General features: G+C 41.1%; 1 protein-coding gene across 2 annotated transcripts; it reads right to left on the bottom strand.

Annotated features, from left to right (window-relative positions):
* Nucleotides 1-707: 707 nt before the first annotated feature.
* LOC306916618 (23 kDa integral membrane protein-like) lies at nucleotides 708-11175 on the bottom strand. Of its 2 annotated transcripts, XM_079494574.1 has the most exons (9): nucleotides 10995-11175; nucleotides 7593-7658; nucleotides 7199-7321; nucleotides 5948-6022; nucleotides 4382-4477; nucleotides 3918-3982; nucleotides 3635-3707; nucleotides 2910-2993; nucleotides 708-2393 (listed from the first exon to the last, which is right to left on the bottom strand). In XM_079494574.1, exons 1-9 carry the CDS (start codon nucleotides 11052-11054, stop codon nucleotides 2265-2267), a joined length of 771 nt encoding a protein of 256 aa, XP_079350700.1. In that variant the 5' UTR covers nucleotides 11055-11175; the 3' UTR covers nucleotides 708-2264. The 2 variants fall into 2 exon arrangements, with proteins under 2 accessions (XP_079350700.1, XP_079350701.1); XM_079494575.1 differs by lacking the exon at nucleotides 5948-6022.
* Between the last annotated feature and the right edge of the window lie 331 nt (nucleotides 11176-11506).

Here is an 11506-nt window from a genome sequence, read left to right as displayed (position 1 = left end):
GACTCGGAGTAGAGTGGCTGCTTATTTGCCTGGAAATGAGCCAGCTTAGGCGGTTCGGGCATCTGATTAGGACCTCTCGAATGTCTCCCTAGGGAGGTCCTTGAGGCACGTCCCACTGGGAGGAGACCCCAGGGCAGACCGTGGCACAGATGGAGGGATCACATCGACTCACTGGCCTTGGAATGAGGAAGTTACTAATGTTGCTCTGGAGAGGGAAGTCTGGTGCTCTCTGAAGCTGACCCGACTACGGATAAGCAGTTAACTATGGATGGATGGATCAATGTTTTTTCTTCCTGCTCATATCCTTATTTATTTATTTATTTGAATGACTACTGCTCAGCCCATATCTGCATGCTTTACTACTGTACTTATTAATGTATCCTCCTTACTGACATGTTTGCACTATTGGTGAGATGCGAAAATACTTTTCGCTGTACTGTACATTGACAATACATTTAATCTCATCTCATGAATGATGGACATAGGTTTGGTTAATAATATGTAGGATATACAAATGTAGCAATGAAATACATTAACTTTTCCAGTATATAAATTAGACATACTGTAGACATAGATACTGTAGGCCTATAGACATAGACAACAAATCCACATCCTTCTGCTAACTAGCCATTTTTCTCTCCTCCACAGAAACTGATCTAAAGGATCTACCAACCACACTTTTCAACAAACAGCAACCACATCTCATCCATTGTTACTAGCTGAGATTAAAACTCGAAGCCCATTTTATTTAGAAAATAACTTTAAAGTGTAACAGTCAGTCACAAAGTGCTTCATAAATATCTATTCTACACCACACACGCACGCACACACACGCACGCACGCACACACGCACGCACGCACGCACGCACACGCACACGCACACAACTTGTGGACACAACAGTGCATTGAATGCTTTGTTAAACGAAGCAGTGTTATTCTGAGGGATGGAATCGTTTAAAGTGGAATTTCGGTTAAACCTGGGCCATGGCATAGATTTATTTTGGACCACAAACGAAGGGTGGGTGTTGAACATTTTTGGAATTGGTCCAATTGTTTGTTTCCGGTGTGTTTCATTTGCAGGAGGGGTAAGCCGGTAATTCAAACTATGACTTTTATATATACACAATAACTGAAATTCCCCATTAATCATCCATTAAATCCATGCGTGAACCAAACCCAAACTAACATTTTCACATTCAAAACATTTTGCCAGTAAATCAAACCACATTTAACTATTTCTGGCATATTACTGTTATTACATAATATACTGTATATTACAGTATTATTGTTAGTCCCTTTTAGAGCATAATATCTGTGAGATCATAATGGTGACAACAATATTTACCAAACAAAAATAAAAAAATATATTTTTTTTTGTGTATTTTTTTGATCAAAAGTCCAATCTTGATTACTTCTTGGCAAGCAAAAACGTCAAGCATGCTTACATTACATCAGCAGGTATACTAACCGGTTTTATCCAATAATGTGACATGCACACGTCAAACCATCTTGTATTATAATTCATTATGCTAGACACTAGAGAGTGGTGCTGCATGCTGTGTGATAAAATTTAAAAAAAAGATAATCTAAACAGTACACTAAAATATGTTTATGAAAACATTTATGAGCCGAAAAATATGCAATGCAGTAACAGCACAGCCTTGTTTGATCATTTCTTTTTACCTTGTGCTGGTCACAGAGGTGACCAAATAGATGGGTCATGGTGGTACTTGCCAATGCCTCCCATCAGAGCTCATAGACGTATAGGCTACTCTATGAGGCTAAGTATTCGGGGATGGGGGTTGTTATTGACTGAGACGCACACAGCTCCCATTTAACTATATGAAATACACCACATCACGGACATTTCCCTTTTAAGGTGTTTAGGCCTACAGGTCACCCTGAGTGTAACTCGGACAGTGTACAAATACAATGCTGTACACTTTCAGAGTTATGAATGTGTGCATTATCACTGAGGATTTTCCAGGGTATCTGGTTTAGGTTTAGAGGTCACTTCCGTTAACCACTTGCACCCCAGCATCCCTATTCTGGGGCGAACATTAACCAAAAATAGTAGATCTACAAGCAAAGCTTGTAGATCTACCATAATATCTATTATATCTATATTTCTAATTTCTACTATAGAGATTTGTAGTAGATGGAAAACAAAAACGTTCCAAGCATAGAGCCAAATCGGGTCCAGTGTATGACGCATAATGTCATGATAAATTAAAATCTCTGCGATAAACAATAGCATCCCACCGCTAGTTAAAGGTCAGTGATGGTTTGGGCTGGTATTTGACTCTGTTGTTGTCGTCCACGGTGACCTCTACTGGCGGAGTTGTCCAGTACTTCTCTAGACCCAAAACCAATGAAACAACCATGGCTGTTAACTGAAACACAACACAGAAAGACACAGCTTTTACTCCGAGTCGTGTTTCATTAAACCTGTACTGTTATTAGAGATGCACAGTGTTGAGATTTTGGCCGATATCGATATCCGATATATTACTTATATTTAGATTTAGCTCATTGCTGATTTTTTTGTTTTCATTTTCAAAAGACATTAACGGTTATAATTGCATTCATATCGGTAAAACATCGGTGAAACATCGGTCAATATAGCTCAATATCAGTGAAAGAATATCGGAATTATTTAGATATCAGTACGATACCGATATTGCATTTATTAGAAATATATTCCGATATCGCTATGCTATCGATACTATCGTGCATCACTACTATTTAGTTCTTATATCCAGTATTATTATCATTAAACATTGTTATTGTTAGCAGCAGAGTCTGCAGAGCATGCCACCCCAACATTTCACTGCTTGTACTGTGTGTGCGTGCGTGCGTGCGTGCGTGCGTGCGTGCGTGCGTGCGTGCGTGCGTGCGTGCGTGTTTACCATCACAGTAACAAACGCTGAGATTACTCCTATGTTGACTTTAATCAGGACATTCTGATACCGTTTCAGGATCGGCCCACAGGGCTGCAGAGAGACAATCACCAAAAATGTATCATCAGTACTTTGAACTCAAACAGTGTACAGGTAAGTGAAGGCTAGGTATGCAGTGGTGGACGGAGGACTACACAGCAGGGCTTGACTCGAAGTATACATACTTCTGATCAAATATTACTACTGTGAAGGTTGCCCTGTCAAATTTGCCCTCAAAGTAACTCTTTTAACCCATTAAAACCGGGACGTGAAAACCACTTAAACCATTATTTCATACTTTGGCTATTAAAAAATAGTAGATATATTTATACATAACACAATTCATAGTGCCAACGCCAACATCTAAAATGACACGGATGCTTTCCCGGTTTAATGGGTTAACATCTAAACCAATTAAAACAAAGCCGAATCGGCTTTGTTTGCAAAAGCCAGTATGCCTACGGATGTTTAATTTACTTATATTTTTCATAAAATGTTAACTTCATGAAGACATTTGAATTAGAAAGAAGAAATATACAAATAGTCAAATCAAAAGAACTTGACATTTGTATTTAAAAGATAAATAAAAAACAAATATATAAATATACACCGGTATATACTGTATATATTTGTATTTTGTACATATAGGTGTGTGCGTGCATGTGTGTGTGCGACTGTGCGTGCATGTGTGTTACCTTTTTATACACCCAGATGCTTGGTTGTTGCTCTGTCACATGTACACAAGGTTCTTCTGTGGAGGAATTAACACTAAAGACAGACAGACAGACAGACAGACAGACAGACAGACAGACAGACAGACAGACAGACAGACAGACAGACAGACAGACAGACAGACAGACAGGTTAGATTGAAGCTTTATGCTCTAGATATGTATGAGTGTTGATGGAGAGAGAGAGAGAGAGAGAGAGAGAGAGAGAGAGAGAGAGAGAGAAACACAGACAGACAGACAGAACGTACCATAGACAGGAAGCAGGAATTTTGTCCTTCCAGTCTGCATGACTCGTCAAACCACAGCAGTGGTCCTGACAGACAGACAGACAGACAGACAGACAGACAGACAGACAGACAGAGATTGCCAAGCAGACAGACATGCAGTATAAGTGTTAAAATATGTTTTGTTAATAATTTTAGGACATTGTGCTTTTTATAAATCAGTAAATCAGTCCCAGCTTTGAAACACTGTCACTGACTTATGGTATTCGTTAGTCATCTTAGTTGAGTTGAGTCAATTAGTCTCTCGAGACAGACAGTTGACTCACGTCAACTAAATTCAAAGAAAAAGACTAGGGCACTGTTTTTCCTTTGTTTTGCCAATGGGTTCCCGGATTGATTAGTTACAGAAACATGAGGTCACCAGCCATGCAGGCCTGATGAGCAGATGACTGATGAGCTCAGGTCAGACTATAGGAGAGGTTGATTACCGATGCCTGGAGTTTGTACAGTTCGGTCTGGACCTGTGGATCAGCCTCGTAGAGAGGGGTCATGTTGCGAAACCTGGCCTCCAATTCACTGTCCATCTACAGTAGAATAAAATACAGTTAAAACCTATTTATAAGCTCACTGTCCATCTGCAATAAAATAGCCTACAATAGAGTTCAAATATATAAACTCACTGTCCATGGAATACAATACCATTCGGGGTGCATATTGTTCATCAATCAAACAAACTATTCAAATAGATTAAAAGCACTTGATTTAACCACTTGAACCCTGGCATCCCTATTCTGAGGGGAACATTTACAGAAAATAGCAGATCTACAAGCTCACAATGTGTCGCACGATGACGTATATCGGCTTGTATACGAGATTGGGTGTAGACAGAAATAAAGCATGTTCTATTTAAGCAATAATAATACAAGATTATTATAGAGTGAAGCCAAATGCCTAAACACCCATTCATTATTGCTCATCATGCAGATGCCAGCAAGTAGCAACAAGGTACAGTATAGTCAAACAGATATAACGGAAAAAAATGATTGAAACAGCCTTCACTTTTATTAACTTTACTTTTAAGCAATAAGCATTGGGTGCATTCCAACCATAGACTGTAAAATAAGATGGATGGATCTAAACCCATTGGTTTTCCCCATAGAGTAGGCTAATAGGTTTTCCCCCATGTTGTGTAGGGCGCCATCTTGGCTCTTTAAGCAGATATTTGTCTTAACGGGACCATTATTTACAAAATGAACATCAGGAATTGAAGAAGAAATGAAACTAGTTAGTGAAAATAAACTCTTGCTCCTCCAAAGCCTTTTTGCAGCAGAAGTCTCCCCCTACTGATCATTAGACAGAATGCATATAGGGGCTGAAATACTTTCATTGCAATGATATAGCTCTATGGGCCATAAACTGACCGCTTGGTTCCAATGGGGAGTTTTATACAAAAAAGACATTTGAGTGCATTTGAATGGGGAGTTTTATAAAATAAAGAACTTCTGTGCCGTATCCAGTGGGGAGACTGGGGACCAGTTCAAACAGTTTATATTATTGTCGATTATAATTTTGTCAATCTATTAGATCCGAGTAAATAACCGACAGACAGCCAGGCTGGCAGGCAGACAGAGTGGTAGACAGCCAGACAGGCAGACAGCCAGGCAGGCAGGCAGGCGGACAGACAGACAGACAGACAGACAGACAGACAGACAGACAGACAGACAGACAGACAGACAGACAGACAGACAGACAGACAGACAGACAGACAGACAGACAGACAGACAGACAGACAGACAGTTACCTTTGCCTGATCTTGAATCAGTGGAGATGCCACAACCATCAGAGCAACAAATGCCACAAACATCAGACAGACGATTTCAGATAGAGTTTTACATAGAGACAGACAGACAGTCTTCAGAAAGACACATTGACAGACAGACAGACAGACAGACAGACAGACAGACAGACAGACAGACAGACAGACAGACAGACAGACAGACAGACAGACAGACAGACAGACAGACAGACAGACAGACAGACAGACAGACAGTTACCTTTGCCTGATCTTGAATCAGTGGAGATGCCACGACCATCAGAGCAACAAATGCCACAAACATCACAGTTGAATACTGAAGAGACAGTTACACCAGTTAAAGACACACTCACAACCTGTTGGAAAGTAACTGTACTAGTATAATTCTGAGGTACTTTTTGAGAGCCTCCTATGCCCAGCTTTCCGGGTTTGTGTGAACAACACAAACATTATTGGCTTGTAATTGGCTGATCACCCCATAGTGATGATTTGACTGGCTGAGCAAAGTACAAATTGAAGATAAAAGTGAGGGCAGAAAAGTGAAGATGGACAAGTGAGGACGCAAATTGTGATTGGCCAGAATGAGATGATCTATGATGATAAGAGCACCCCTCACTTCACACAGGTGTGATTTTGTACTTTTTGAGGGGTGCTAGCACCTCCTATACACAGGTTTAATGTTTGTCTTTAGTTCAATGTTTATTTTGTAAACGCATTGACAATGAAGGGAAAATGTACGTCATAATGTGTCATTTACGTCATATTGTCTCTTAATTGTTAATGGCGTTGAATGTTTGTGTTTGCACTGTTTGTTTTACATCACCATTACATCACCTAATCAACATGAGTTAGACATTAATATATTAGCGCCCCTCTCTTCACACAGGTGTGATTTTTTCAATAATACTACCGTATATATTTCTACTCCACACAGTAGGCCTACATCTCAAGAGTCAAATATTGTGCTTTTTTACTCCACTACAGTTCATTGAAAACTTTAAGAGTTTATACATTTTTGGAAACTTGTGAAATGGGACATATTGAGTACATTTACTTATACACTTAAACAATATTAAAGCAGAATAGTGGTGAGATGTCACACAATTAGCATTGAGTCATGAGTGTGGCTGCTACATTCCTGACTCCTGTTACTTTTCTGACACACCTCGTATGACCAAACACCACTGTGAGGTCAGGTTTATATCAAGGTATCCTGTCTAATAGTGGGTTAGTTTTGGGTCATAAGGTGCCATAGAAACAAGCACAGACCTTGTGTGATATTTCCATTTTTGGAACAAGATTTCTTCTCATTTGGAAGAGAGGAATGCTTTGTTCTAATTTGGCATTTGAGCGCAGAGGGAGATTTCTGTGAGGATGTCCTGATGGGCGTCAAGTGTAGCGCCCATGTTCCAGTGACTGTAGCCCATGATTATTATGTTAGCACCATGTGTGCGTGTGAGTGTGAGTGTGCGTGTGCGTGCGTGTGTGTTACCAGTATCAGCAGTGCTTTGACATCTTTAACGGAGGCACAGATTCCCAGTACAGACAGAATGACTGTGATTGGACCAAATATTCTTAGAACCAGTATGCCATGACCTCTGCTCCACTTGGCTGACTGGGATGGAGAGACAGAAACGGAAGGGGGGACAGCATGAGGGGTATGGGAGGATTGAAGAGCGACAGAGAGAGGAAGACAGTTTGAGATAATAGACAGAGATTGAGGGAAAAGGAGGTATGTGGGAAAGAGAAGATAACATAAATAGGGAGATTCATTAATGGAAAATAATGATGACCAATGCTGTGCTGCAACTATGAAGCTTGCATGCATGCACGCACACACACAGATACGCATGCACACGCACGGGCACAGGCATAGTCATAGTCACCTCAGCTGATGTTTGCTCTTCTGCATCGTAGGAGAATCCCACTGCAATCATCAGCACGCCAAACACCTGAATACACAGTACAACAGGGGTTCATGCCATGGACTTGCAAATGTATATGAATTTGGCCGTGGAACCGCATCTGAAAAGGTTTTGTGGACCCCCCCAGAAGAGAAGATTTGTGTTAGAAAAAGTATTGAAAATGTTTCAAGGTGAGAAGCTGTTCACGTTCACTCTTGCATTGGAATTAATAGACCCCAACCTGCTTCCTGTCTCCTAAAAAGGCATCCGCCCACTTCACGCAGATACAGGAAGCAAACCGGAGATGGTTGGAGTCAGAGTTTGTCTTGCTATTTTTGTCTTGGGATTGGCTCAGCAGCATAGTGGAACTGGAAACACATTATGAAGGTGTCATGTGTGTCTAGTTCAAATCTGCTTCCTTGGCCTGCTGTCAGTATGTCGGACATTTGATGCTCAGTACCAGTAGTTTGTGAGATTAACTGCGACACACAAAGTACAACACACACACACACACACACACACACACACACACACACACACACACACACACACACACACACACACACACACACACACACACACACACACACACACACACACACACACACACACACACACACACACACACACGAGTGAAAACATGAATTCCTAGCAGAGGAAATTAAGACACTAGACCTGTTAAGGAGGCATTCAGTGTACTGGCATCCAGTGAACTGAAAATACCCGATGCACAAGCTCACGCGATGTGTTGTGAGCTTGTAGATCTGCTATTTTTGGTGAAGACACTTTTGTGTAGACAGAGTACAGTACTGTACAGTAGTACAGAGACAACTCACTCAGGTCCTGTTTACTGAGTCTAGAGTGTTTTACTGGTTAAAAGTTAAACCCTGTATTAGGCCTATAGTACATGTATACAATATGAGCTGTTTGGTTTGATTGATTGATTGATTGAAACATTTTATTAACAGTTTGCAGAATTACAGTACATTTCAAGCACAAACTCAATACAAAGGCTGTTAACTGTGAGTGGACGACCCAATTAAGCATTACACTTGTTTACAACAGGGTCCACCATGTTCAATTCATCAAAACATTTAGAGACGTACAAATAGACACTTCTATATAGACAAAGAACAGTACAGGAATTCATCATAATGGAGGTAAAAAGGGAAAAGAAACATATACAGTGAGGGGAAAAAAGGGGGGGCGGTGGGGGGGGATTCAGATTTGACGGGGGCCAGTTTCGAATTGCAGCCATCCGTAGGTGCCCTTTGAGAGGCCCTTTGGACCTGTAAGATGTGTGTCATTGATTGATTCCCCACAACGAGGAACAAAGTGTGTCTCTTATCAGTTCAATAAGGGACACGTCGTTTAGTTTCCAAATAAGGGACGATTCCTTATTTCAAGGGACTGTTGGAAACCCTAACTACAGTAGCTATACAACACAAGGGACTGTTGGAAACCCTAACTACAGTAGCTATACAACACAAGGGACTGTTGGAAACCCTAACTACAGTAGCTATACAACACAAGGGACTGTTGGAAACCCTATTGTATTGTACTTAACTAAAAGTACCAATACCACAATGTAGAAATACTCTGTTACAGTCGCTATAGATCTGATGTGCTACTAGCTAAAGTTTTCAAATACTTGTAGTGGAGTAAAAAGTACAATATTTGCCTCTGAGAGACAGTATTTGACTATATGTATTTAGTTATTTTATTACACCACTGCATACTACTACAACACACACTATATATCCCAATGAAACCTATTAGACTGCAACACAACACTACAACACAGTAAATCAGTGGTTCTCAACTAGTGGTCCGGGGACCACCAGTCGTCCTTGGGGGGGTTCCAGGTGGTCCCCATCTAAATAATGGAGAGTTGGTAACCAAATGGACCCTTATTAGATATTTGGGTGTAAAATGAAACAAAACGGACCTAAGGGTCCATTTGGTTTCATTTTACGCTCTCAAGAGTTAAATTATTGTTAAACATCTGCATTAATTAGTTCGGTTACAAGACGTCTCCACAATTAGAGAATGTAGAAGAACTGTTATTTTGATCACGGTACAACATCCATACAGCACGGAATTGTGGGCAAAATCATATCCAACAATAACAAAAATTGTCTGCATTTGGGATCTGAGAGGGTCTCATCAAATGGTGGTCCGTGGCTCAAATGCCAAATACAGTAAATAATGGACCTGGATATGAAAAGGGTTGAAAACTGTGTTAAAACATGTGGAACAGTGACAGGCAAAAAAAACGTCCTCTGGTCCAATGAACCAGCTAACCACATCTGGTCCAATGAACTATTGTAGCTAACCACATCTGGTCCAATGAACCAGCTAACCACATCTGGTCCAATGAACCAGCTGACCACATCTGGTCCAATGAACCAGCTGACCACATCTGGTCCAATGAACCAGCTGACCACATCTGGTCCAATGAACCAGCTAACCACATCTGGTCCAATGAACCAGGTAACCACATCTGGTACAAGAAACCAGCTAACCACATCTGGTCCAATTAACCAGCTAACCACATCTGGTCCAATTAACCAGCTAACCACATCTGGTCCAATGAACCAGCTAACCACATCTGGTCCAATGAACCAGGTAACCACATCTGGTACAAGAAACCAGCTGCCCACATCTGGTACAAGAAACCAGCTGACCACATCTGGTACAAGAAACCAGCTGACCACATCTGGTACAAGAAACCAGCTGACCACATCTGGTCCAATGAACCAGCTGACCACACCTGGTACAAGAAACCAGCTGACCACATCTGGTACAAGAAACCAGCTGACCACATCTGGTCCAATGAACCAGCTGACCACATCTGGTACAAGAAACCAGCTGACCACATCTGGTACAAGAAACCAGCTGACCACATCTGGTCCAATGAACCAGCTGACCACATCTGGTACAAGAAACCAGCTGACCACATCTGGTACAATGAACCAGCTGACCACATTTGGTACAAGAAACCAGCTGACCACAAGAAACCAGCTGACCACATCTGGTACAATGAACCAGCTGACCACATTTGGTACAAGAAACCAGCTGACCACAAGAAACCAGCTGACCACAAGAAACCAGCTGACCACATTTGGTACAAGAAACCAGCTGACCACAGCTGTTACAATCCATTAATGTACATAATGTAAATATTGTAATTTGTAGTCACTTATGCTCATTACACTACAAATTAACTAGTAATTTGTAGTGTAATGAGCATAAGTGACTAAATGTAGGCCTGATGTACTCTGATTAAATTAGTTAATTAATTAGCTAATTTATCCATCTGCATTGGTGTAATTTATCAAATTGTACAAAATGGAAATAGATTTCACAGTGTGTTGTTCTTACCAGCAGTAGGATGTTGAGGCCCACAGATAAGCTCCTCACGAACCTGTGACACTTTGCCATGAATCCAAACTCTCCAAACACCTTCTACTGGAACTGAACGAAAACAACAGACAGAGGTAGCTACTAGTATATCTGTACGGAGCTGTGTGTGTGTGTGTGTGTGTGTGTGTGTGTGTGTGTGTGTGTGTGCGCGCATGCATGCGGTGCTGTTGTACATTGTTTTAAAATGATCTCAGTGTTTGGTTAGGCAGAGAGAGAACATGACCAAGTTAGGAAGACTGGAAGAGAGAGCGAGGGGGGAGAGTGAGAGAGGAATGTAGAGAGAGAGAGAGAGAGAGGGAGAGAGAGCATCCCATCTGCTTCAGCCATTTAGCTGTCATTACCAGACTATTTAACCAACCTCCAACTTCTCCCACAGCCCCATTCCATCATTTCAGAAAAAAGTAGAGGGTGCCAAAAAAATAACTGACCAGTGAAGCTCGAGTCAAAAAATAGCCAATCTACAAGCTCAC

This window comes from Electrona antarctica, assembly GCF_951216825.1.
Source record: "Electrona antarctica genome assembly, chromosome: 23".
NCBI lineage: Eukaryota > Metazoa > Chordata > Actinopteri > Myctophiformes > Myctophidae > Electrona > Electrona antarctica.
The sequence above is the reverse complement of the archived record's forward strand: the minus strand, read 5'-3'. Positions and strand labels throughout refer to the sequence as shown.

Coding starts and splice junctions, on each gene's coding strand:
- LOC306916618 (XM_079494574.1), bottom strand. CDS start 11,054: ATGGCAAAGTGTCACAGGTTCGTGAGGAGCTTATCTGTGGGCCTCAAC. Junction 7,322..7,592: donor AAGAGCAAACATCAGCTGAG/GTGACTATGACT, acceptor TCTCCATCCCAG/TCAGCCAAGTGGAGCAGAGG. Junction 2,394..2,909: donor CAGCGTTTGTTACTGTGATG/GTAAACACGCAC, acceptor GTTGTGTTTCAG/TTAACAGCCATGGTTGTTTC.